This window comes from Nyctereutes procyonoides, unplaced genomic scaffold (assembly GCF_905146905.1).
Source record: "Nyctereutes procyonoides isolate TBG_1078 unplaced genomic scaffold, NYPRO_anot_genome, whole genome shotgun sequence".
NCBI classification, from domain to species: Eukaryota; Metazoa; Chordata; class Mammalia; order Carnivora; family Canidae; genus Nyctereutes; species Nyctereutes procyonoides.
Window position 1 is genome coordinate 13,802,084 of NW_026575044.1, and position 10,310 is coordinate 13,812,393.

The 10,310-nt window shown below is 58.6% G+C and overlaps 1 protein-coding gene across 3 annotated transcripts; it reads left to right on the forward strand.

Moving 5' to 3' along the window:
- Window positions 1-1,900: 1,900 nt before the first annotated feature.
- ETV3L (ETS variant transcription factor 3 like) lies at window positions 1,901-8,246 on the forward strand. Of its 3 annotated transcripts, none has more exons than XM_055323514.1 (6): window positions 1,901-2,083; window positions 2,871-2,986; window positions 3,080-3,317; window positions 3,528-3,717; window positions 4,121-4,223; window positions 7,216-8,246. In XM_055323514.1, the coding sequence occupies exons 2-6, from the start codon at window positions 2,926-2,928 to the stop codon at window positions 7,692-7,694; spliced, it is 1,071 nt and encodes a 356-aa protein (XP_055179489.1). In that variant the 5' UTR covers window positions 1,901-2,083; window positions 2,871-2,925; the 3' UTR covers window positions 7,695-8,246. The 3 variants fall into 3 exon arrangements, with proteins under 3 accessions (XP_055179489.1, XP_055179491.1, XP_055179490.1); XM_055323516.1 differs by having other exon boundaries at window positions 4,160-4,223; XM_055323515.1 differs by having other exon boundaries at window positions 2,874-2,986.
- The last annotated feature ends 2,064 nt before the right edge of the window (window positions 8,247-10,310 follow it).

Sequence of the window (10,310 nt, forward strand, 5' to 3'; positions counted from 1 at the left end):
GCAAGCCCCAGCATAAGGCTTACTCTCTCCTGTTTGCAGCATTTTCTGTGCTGCTTTATTAAATCGTGACCTAAACCCTACATGTGTTGTAATGAGCACTTGTACCAGCCAAGAAGGCTTCTGTTCTTCAGCAGAACACTGGTGGCCGGACAAGAATAGTTGCTCACTGCTATAACCCTTCAAACAACACAAAGCGCTTCAGAGCAGCGGCGCTGATCATTCCGGATTAGGTTATGACCCTTTCTGATTTACAGTTTTCCACGCTGGCCCCCTCAGAGCCCTCTGTACCCGGAGCCCTAGGAGCTGTGGGAGCCTGGCCCGGCCCCACAAGCCCTGCACTGCGGGCTGGGCTCCTATGCAGGAGGGAGGGGGCTGGGGGCCTGGGGTGGAGGGCTGGGGGACAGAGTGGGACAGCCTCCCTCAGCCCCAGGAGCATCACCACCGGAGCGTAGGGTAAAGCAGAGCACCAAGAATTGGGGTGAAACGCCAAGAGTGAAGGGAGAGGGTGGGTCAGCTCCTCAGGGCTCCAGCACAAAAGGAAGGGCTCAAGGGGAAACGTCTGGCAGGAGGACTTCCACATCCAAGCGGCAAGCTCCTCTAAGATGTGGGGGTCCCGGAGGGACTCCCACAAACGGGGGGAAGGCTGGATAAATGGGGAGGGGCAGGGAGTAGGGCTTGACCCCCACTACTGATGCCACTTTGGTTTTTACATTTGGGGTTTTTTCCCTTTGGAGGCCAGACAGGGAGTGTTGGCAACCTACCTGGGTGGCAGAAATTATACTTCTTGAATTAAGGTCTTGCTTTCCATTCTTTCCCTTAAGAGCTGTGTGGCCTCAGAGAATTTCCTCGATCCCTCTCAGCTCCATCTTCTGGAATACTTCTGGTGAGGTTTCTGGGTATGTCAGTTCCTGGGCAGGGTGCATGGTGCACTGAGGATCTGCTCCCGTGTGGGTTTATCATTCTCCTCTCGCCAGATCCTAGATCTACCCTGGTCTCAAATCCTCCAGACCAGGAGATACCGTCAGAACCTGGGGCAGGGGGCCGCTGTGGGAATTCCAGCAGCTCCCTCCAAGGAGGAACAGTCCTCCCTTGGGACCTCCCACCTCTGCACCCCTCCCTGCACCTTCCCCCCACTTTCCAACCCACTTGGGGTTAGACAGGAGGAATTTCCCAGTGGATAAGGCCAGAAAGGAAGGTAGGAGTGGGGATGGCTGCTTCAAGGGAAGAAAGAAGAGGAAGTCCCAGAATGTCAGCTGGCAGAGGGAATGGGGGTGGGGGGGAGCCTACTCCCAGGCTCCAGGTGACGGTGGACACACTGCGGACCCCCAGAAGCAGCTGCCCCTGAGAAGCTGCCGGTTTGTCAGCTGTCAGCTGACCCCCTGGGAAAGGAAGAGCAGGAGACCCGATGACCTCTGGTGGGGGTGGGGGGTTGCTGGGAGGGTCTCACCAGCCCAGTTGTCCTGCCTCCCCCACCTCTTTCTGCTCTGTCCCACCAGTTCTTGCTACTCCAAGCAGGGTCCATGGACTTAGGAGCTTGTTAGCAATGCAGAATTTCAGGCATCACCAAGTCCACAGCATCAGAATCTGCATTTTGGAGAGATTCTCAGGGGGATCCTTAGGCGCTTTAACAGGTTGGCGTTTGAGAAGCACCGCCATAGACTGTGGTTTGTAAGCCTTAGGAGTGGAGGGATGGTGGCTAAGCCCCAGGTGTCAGTGGCTTTCCTTCTGTGAGCCTCATCTGGAAGGTGCTGGAAGGTGCGGCGGATACTCCAGACAAGCCTTCACATGCCCTCCAGACCTGCCGGCCTAGTAAGTTCTGGCTGAGAGCAGCGCTCACCTCATCCCAACTTCACTCGAGCTGGAAACCCAGAGCCAGGTTACCTGAGCCCATCCCTGTTCACTCACGGTCCTGATTAGGCAGGTACCGCCCACCCCAGGAGCAGGCCCACACCCTGCACCCTGCTCCGTGCTCTGGACACTCTGCCTCTGTGCCCTCTTCCCTCAGTGACGGTGGGAGCCAGCCTGGAGCACCAACCTTGATCCCATCTTCTGAGCCCGGGGTTCAGTAACTCGGCAAAAACCTGTGAGTTGAGGAGCCAGACAGTCAGGGGCCGGCCACTCTGGGGGGAAGGGGGAAGACAGACATCAAACATACACATAAAGGCACCATTGGTAACTTCGTTACCACTCACGGATTCTTCTTCTTTTTTTCTTTTTTTTTTTTTTTTTTTTGATTTTTATTTATTCATTCATGAGAGACACACACAGAGAGAGGCAGAGACACAGACAGAGGGAGAAGCAGGCTCCATGCAAGGAGCCTGACGTGGGACTCGATCCCAGGTCTCCAGGATCACGCCCTGGGCTGAAGGTGGCACTAAACTGCTGAGCCACCCGGCTGCCCACCACTCACGGATTCTATTGCCAATCACTTCTCCAACACCCGCACCATGCCGGGCAAGCACCAGGTGCTGCAGACTCCTGAGTCATGAAGCAAATCCCGGCTATCCCCCAAAACTCAACCGTGTGGGCACCACAGAGCCGGGGTTTGCACCTACCACTTCCTCCCACTCGGGGTTCACCCAGAGCCAATGATTACATTTTCTCTTGGGATAAACTCCAATCCCCTTAAGCCCTGAGCAGAGATCTCATCTGTCTAAACACCCCCCCCCCCCGGAGTGGGGGCAGGATGTAGGACCCTGTGCATTCCTCTCTGGCCATGCAGGGGGCTGCATGGGGGCCTCATGGAGGTCCCCAGAGGAGGCCAGGCCCTGCCCTGGGTGCGGGGAGCTTCCTGCAGTCCCGTGTCCCCTGCCTTTCACCCCTCATGTCTTCCTGCTTCTCTTCCCTTCATTTTTGGCCTCCCGCCTCAGCAGTGACCCTCTCCTTCCGAGGCCCAGACGTGGCCCTCGCTGCCCCAAGAAGACCATGCACTGTGGCTGCGTGGCCGAGGATGCACCTGCCGTCCTGGGCAGCTCCTGGATCTCAGGTGAGCCTCCGCCGGCCCCTCACCCAGCTGCGGAGGGGCAGCCAGGGTCCTCCTGAGCCAGCGGCACCGTGTGGCACTCACCCCTCCCTCCAGGCATGGCCTTCCCCGACTGGGCCTACAAAGCAGAGTCATCCCCGGGCTCCCGGCAGATCCAGCTGTGGCACTTCATCCTAGAGCTGCTGCAGAAGGAGGAGTTCCATCATGTCATCGCCTGGCAGCAGGGAGAGTACGGGGAGTTTGTCATCAAGGATCCAGATGAGGTGGCCCGCCTCTGGGGCCGCAGGAAGTGCAAACCCCAGATGAATTATGACAAGCTGAGCCGGGCCCTCAGGTGAGAAGGGGCAGCCAGGGGGCTGGAGAGGTCAGAGTTTAAAGATGGGGCTGTGGTTGCCAGCACCCCCGTCCCCCGAGGCTTGGGAGAGACCCCGGAGTGTGGCAGGACCCCTGGTGCTTCTGGCCTGGAGGAGGGAGCACGGCTGGGCCTCTGGCTGTGTTCGCTGCCCCCGGGCCAGCTCCATGCTCTCCACCTTGGGCTCCACAGGTATTACTACAATAAGAGGATCCTGCACAAGACCAAAGGCAAGAGGTTCACATATAAGTTCAACTTCAGCAAGTTGATTGTCATCCACCATCCTCTGTGGGAGGTGCGGGCACCGCCTTCCCCCCACTTGTTGCTGGGGGCCCCTGCCCTCTTTCGGCCAGCTCTGGTGCCCATGGGCATGCCCAGTGAGGTAGGCACAAGGGCACTCCTGCCCCTGCCCTAGGAGGCCCCCAGCCCCCTGCCCCCCTGCCTTGGAGCCTGTCAGCTGCCCCATCCTTCTCCCCCTTCTAGTCCCTGAGCGCCCAGGGGCAGGGGTGGGGCCCCTGAATCACCCTGCGTGGTCGAACCACGGTCACATGATGCAGCATGCACCTGGGGGGCAAGAGGGGTTCCTTCCTTGCTAGGTGTCGCTCCTTCAGTGGTGGATCACAAGGTGGGGGGGAGCCTCGGAGGGACCTTGGGCATCTGGGCAGTGGTCATGTAACAATCATCATGAGAATGTTTCATTGTTTTACAAGTGGTTTTTGAGGCAGCGTGAGCGGGGGAACCCAGGCGGGTCCATCCCACTCCCATGCTAGCTTCTCACTCGGCAGCTCCTGCACAGCATGTTGTTTGCCCGTCATGTTGGACAGGAGACCCCCCGAGGGCTGCCAGAGGCCACTGAGGACAAGAAGGGGAGCGGCGGCAGTGCCCCTCGTGAGTGCTTGGAACTGGGGGAGCCCCAGGGAATCAGAAGCAGGGGCGGGATGACCTGCCAGGCAGAGTGCATGGGTGGGAGGCTGGAGAGAAGGGATAATACAAACCATTCATCCTCAACAAAGCGAGTACCAGCTATTTCCTAGGTGTGGGGTTCAGACAGTCAGTGACTGGTGGAATGCAGAGGAGCAGGTGTCCCGGAGAAGGCTGCCCCTGGGCTGGTGAAGCAGGTGCAGAAAGCGCCCAGCAAAGGGAATAGTGTAAAGCAGAGAGTTGGGGACACCTTCGGCTCAGGGTGTGATCCCAAGGTCCTGGGATCCAGTCCCACATCAGGCTCTGTGGGGAGCCTGCTTCTCCTCTACCTCTGCCTATGTCTCTGGCTCTCTCTCTGCATCTCTCATTAATAAATAAAATCTTTTCTTTTAAGATTTTTTATTTATTTATTCATGAGAGACAGAGAGAGAGGCAGAGACACAGGCAGAGGGAGAAGAAGGCTCCATGCAAGGAACCTGATGTGGGACTCGATCCCGGGTCTCCAGGATCACGCCCTGGGCCAAAGACAGGCACCAAACCGCTGAGCCACCCAGGGATCCCCAATAAATAAAATCTTATTTTTTTTAAAGATTTTATTTATTTATCCATGAGAGACACACAGAGAGGGAGAGACATAGGAAGAGGGAGAAGAAGCAGGCTCCATGGAGAGAGACTGATGTGGGACTCGATCCAAGGACCCCGGAATCACGCCCTGAGCCAAAGGCAGACGCTCAACTGCTGCACCACCCAGGCGTCCCTAAATAAAATCTTAAAAAAAAAAGCTGACAGCTGTGGGCAAGTGTAGCAAAGCTGAAGGACCACTGGTGGCTTGCCATGTTCAGAGAGGAAGGGATGTGACAGGCATGGGGACAGGCAGGAGGGGTGGCAGGTGAAGCTGACAAAGCAGCAGGTGTCCAGTCACAGAGGGCTCGGAAGCCCCTCTTGCCCCCCAGGTGAGAGGTTGAACTTTACCCCATGGACAGGAGGCACCCAGGAAAGAGGTACGTTGAGATTTTCATGTCACAAAGATGACTTGGTTGTATAGAGAATTTGGTTTGGAGGAGGTGCGTGGCTGGTACTGGCAGGATTGGGAAGATCTTCCAGGCAGAAGAGGGAGGGAGGAGAGCCTGGCAAGCAGAGAGAATGGTGTGTGCAAAGGCCCTGGGGCAGGAAGAAGGTTGTGGGAAAGGCCAGCATGGCAGCTCTAGCAATCCTGTGGGGAGACTGTGGAAACGTTGGCAGAGGCCAGCTCTCCCAGGGCTGTAAATAGGAAAGTGACAAAATCAGATTCTCTGTGAAGAAGGTCACAGAGACACTTGAGCAGCCCGAGGCTTGATACAGAGGTCCCAGACCTACCACCGCTCCTCTCCAGGCCGTTTCATGGGATAAAGACCCTTGTCCTTTGCCCTACCCCCGTGTAGGTAGCTGGGAGCCCAGAGGGCCTGGCTGTGGGCCCTGGAGGGCCTCTGAGGCTGCAGGTTAGGGCAGCCCAGGGCATGCCTGGACTTGCAGGGCCACTGGTCTGCCCCTGGAGCTAGACAGAGCCTGCACAGGCACCCCTGTTCTTTCAGCCCTGCCCACCCTCCTGGCTCTGGGAAAGGCCTTGGGCACCGAGCTCTCTCTTTGGGAAGCCATGAAGCCATGTGTCCCCAGTAAGCGCCCCCCCCCCCCGCCCGGAGTGGGCTATTGGCACCTCCCTGCCCACTATGGGTTGCACACACATGCCCTGCCTGGCTTCAGTCACCGGAAGGCTAGTGACAGCCCTGCCTGGGTTGGGGTCCAGAAAGCTAGAGGAGCCTGTCCCCTCCACGTCCACTCAGAGCACTGATGTGGAGAGAGGAAGCTGCTCCTGGGCTGAAGAGGGGCCAAGGCTGTTGAACCAGAGGTGGCAGGTGCGGGGCTGGTGCTGGGAAGCGAGGAAGAGACAGAAGGACTCTGGGAGCCATCCCTACAGGATCTGCTCAGCCGCGCTCCAAGGGCAGACCAGCCACAGCCTGGGGAGCCCCCAGGACACAGAGTCCTGGATGGACCCGAAGGGAAGGACAGTGACCCGGGGAGGGCACCCTTTGCCTCAAGCAGGACCATGTCTACTGTTTCCCCTTCAGAGATCCCGCTTCAGAAACATTGTTCCTTTCAAATATACTGGATGTGTTAAGTGATAATGAATTCATTTTTCCAGTTTTTATTAACTAGTCCTTCCCACCACCCCCTGACAGATGTGATTGCCTTGCTCTTTGGTCAAAAGATGTGGCCTTGCTAAGAAAGGACCTGGAGAGATGGGAATTGGGCCTTTGGAAATAAAGACAGTGGTGTGAGGTTCCACTGGTCACCTTGGGCCCCAGACCAGGGCGGGTCACCCCACTGCAGGATGCTTGCGGAGAAGGAGGGCAGGGGGGGCATGAGGGGGGATGGAGGGCAGATCTGGAAGGAGGGGTGGGGAAGGCTCCTAGGGGAGCAGAGCCAGGGCCCAGCCAGCCTGAGAAGGGCAAGGCGGGTCCCCACGCACTGGCCTTGTCACTTCATCCTACAGGGCAGGGGCCCTGCACCCTAGGGGGGCCAGCACAGGGACAAGCTTGGGGCCTCGACTAGAGTGAAGACAGGATTCACAAGTTACAACAAACCCTGTCTTCATCGAAGTTGTGTTATGAGCTCCTGATAAGCGCCAGGTGGGGCTGGGTTCAGGGAGATGGAGACGGGCAGGGGTCTTGTCCCTCAGAGCTGGGGGTGACCACACCAACGGCCCCCCTCAACCGGGCCAAGGGCCCCTGGGGGGCACACCCAGGCCGCCTGAGTCTTGTGACCTCCCCTAGGAAATAGACTGGAAGCAAAGAAAACAGGAAGGTGCACATGGGGAGAGGAGAAGGAAATGGGACTTGGGTGGACATGCGGGGCATCCCTCCTGATCCTCTCTCTCTCTCTCTCTCTCTCTCTCTCTCTCTCTCTCTCTCTCTCTCTCCAGGCCTTGGCTCTCTCCTGGCCCCCTGCCAGCTTGGCCCTTGCTGCCTTCTGGGGAGCCCCCAAGACGAGCTGCCTGGCCTTGCTGCCTTCACCCCTCCCCTCCTGCCCCCCCTCCCTTCTGACTGGACCCGCCTCTCAGGGCCCTTCCTGCCCCCTGTTCCCCTGGAGCAGCCATTCCCGGGGGCCCCCAAGCCAGACTCCCTGTTCCCAGGGCCTGGGTGCCCCCCAGTGACCCACCATTTCTCGGGGCTCACCCTGTTGGCTGGGCTGGGCCCAGGAGCAGGCGAGAGGCTGCGGTTCCTGTCACTGAGGCCACAGTGGCTTGGGGTCAAGCCTGACCCCCTGATGGGGGCGAAGGGACGCCCGAGTCCCAGGGACGGCTTCTCCTCAGACATACATGGACCCAAAACAGGGGACAAATACCCTGTATCCCCCCACTTGGAGAACTGCAGGGCAGTGTGGCCCCTGGATCCTCCTTAGGTGGGGAGATGGGAAGTGGGAGTCCCCTAAACTCCACCCCTCTTCCCCCTCTTCCTGTCTACTTTCTCTCTGGCTTTGTGCCTGGCCAGGTTTAAACTGCAGGAGGCTTTGAAAGGGTAGAGCCAAATAAAAAGGGGTGAGGATATCGCAGGGGTAAGGAAGACTGAGGTGGGGGGCTCCCCTCCCTTCCCCTCTCCTGCTCTCCCCTCCCCTCTCCTCCCATGGAATTGTTCATCAGATGAAGGAGACTGGCCTAATCTCCACTTTCTTTGAGGGAGCCGGGAATAAGGGGCCCTTGCCTGAAGCAACACCCCCCACCCCTGCTTATTCCCTTGCCTGAAGCAACACCCCCCACCCTTGCCCTCAGGAGGGAGATGATGGGCGTCTGGGTTGGGAGGCCAGGAGCCCAGACTCCAGTGTCTCTCCTGCCCCTCCACGCACACATCCCCAGCAGCTCCTGTCTGGGGTGGGTGCTTCCTTCTGTCTCCGTTCCTCTGAGACCCGGGGAGGGGGACAGGGAGGGACTGGCCTCCTCAGATCTATAATTCTGTGCTGTGGAATAAAGGGAATAAAACACCATCAACAAACTGCCCTCTTGGCTGACCACTCCTGCCGCATGCCTCCCATGCCCCGATCTGCCGTGGGGTGAAACACCACTGAAGTCCTCGAGGAGGAGGGCTGCCGGCATCCCCCAGAGAGAGAGGTTGAAAGAGGCAGTGGCGAGGAACTGCCCCAGCCATGTGGGAGATGACGCCTTCCCAAAATGACCCTCAGATCCCTTGGAGCAGAGTCCAAGGGGCTGGGAGTGAAGCAGGGCCTCTCAGAGTCACCTTCCTCTCTCCCCTGGTTCCCAGAATGTGGCTGGGGAGGGAGACACATGAGAGAGAGGTGTTTGCTCAACAAGTGAAAAGCCAATGGGGGAGAATGTTCCAGAAGCCAAGATGAGTGAACCAAATTGCTCTCCTGCATGTGGGTTGCCAATCACAGGTTTAGGACTTGTGTCTACTTCCCTTCTAGGATGTGGAGCGGGATCTAAGGAGGCACAGAGGCCCCATCCCTCATCCAAGGAGTAGGTGTATGCACCCCACCCCCCCACCCCCCGCCCCAGGCTGGGGGCACGGCAAGCATCTTGCTCTCTGCGGCCTCCTTCTTCATAGCAGCTGTGTGGTTGTCACAAAGGCGACACTGACACCCAAAAGGTGAAGAAGGAGAGGCTCAGGGCAGGGTGGGGTTAGGCCCTCACCCCACAGAGAGGTTGGGATGAGCAGGGAGCCAGTCCCTGGGCTTGCAGGCTGGATATTGGCCAAGGAGCATGGTCTCCACCTCCCTCCCTCTCCAGATGCCTCGGGGTCTCCCTCCCAGGAGACCGGCTGCTTCTCACTTGCTCCCAAAGCCACAGGCCTATCTGCAGCCTGTGGGAAGGAGGAACCCCTGGGCCAGGGTGCCCCTCATCCTGCCCGGTTGGGAGACAAAGAGCTAATGCCGTCCCTTGGGCATAAGGAACAGGCTCACAGAGTCCTGAGCCTGGGTCCTGTTCAGAGAGCCCACCCCAGGGACAGGGTCCCCATCTGGAGACCTCCCCCCCCCTCTGCCTCAGCCCCACCCCCCTGCCATGGTTCCTGGCAGCTGTGAACTGGAGTTTCAAACTGAAAAAAAAAAAAAAAAAATCCCCCTCCGAGGTGGGTGCACCCAGGACACGGACAGGTCAGCTCCAGGAGACAGAGGCTTCCGGGCAGCGCGCTCTGTGGTCAAGCAGTTTCTCAGCCTTGGCACCACTGCCCCCAGGGGCATTGTGTTGGCTGTGGGAGCTGTCCCGTGCCATCCCAGGATGCTTAGTGCATGCATTCCTGGCCTCCAGAAGTCACCTCCCACCCCAGCAGACTGTGAACTGTCCCTGGGGGAGGAAACGGCCCGGCTTGAGAATCACTCAAGTAGAGAGGGTGGCTTCTGCAATGGCCAGCCACACGCAAAGTCCTGGGGGTTCCACGTCATGACAGTGCCCTCTAGTGGCCAGAGCCTCCCCCGGCAGCGCACTCGCTCCCCGCAGGACCCTGGTGGGGGTGAGTTTGAGGGGAAGGGTGACAGGCACCCTGGGGTATTCTCAGGTGAGGAAGGGCGTTCCAGGACAAAAACGCTTTATGAAACATTCCATTTCAAACCCCTTTTCCAAATCACGGACAAGCCACCAAAGGGTCCACAGGTCTGTGAGCACAGACAGCAGGTTACCAGCTCCCCTGGGACAACCGAGTGCAGTCATCAGCCCTGGACACCACATCCCCCAGCTGCCCGGCTGCCCGAGGCCGTCAGCCTCACCCAGTGAGGGGCACAGAGTGGATACTCAGCCTCCCCGCCCCCAGAGCAGCAGAACCAAGACAAGACATGCAAAGTCAGTGCACCGACGAGCCCAGCTCCCAGGCACTCCGGCACTCCAAAGACAGGAACACTCGTGGGTTCAAGCAGAGTTTTTGAAAGTCATGCACCCAGGTTTCATGAACTTTAGACTGTTGGGATCAGAGGGACCTCTGTGGTCATGGTCCACAGGGAGGAAGGGGCTTTCCAAAGTGACACGTGGGGAAGGGCCACATGTAGAACGGGGGTGCTCCGGTGAGCAGGGAG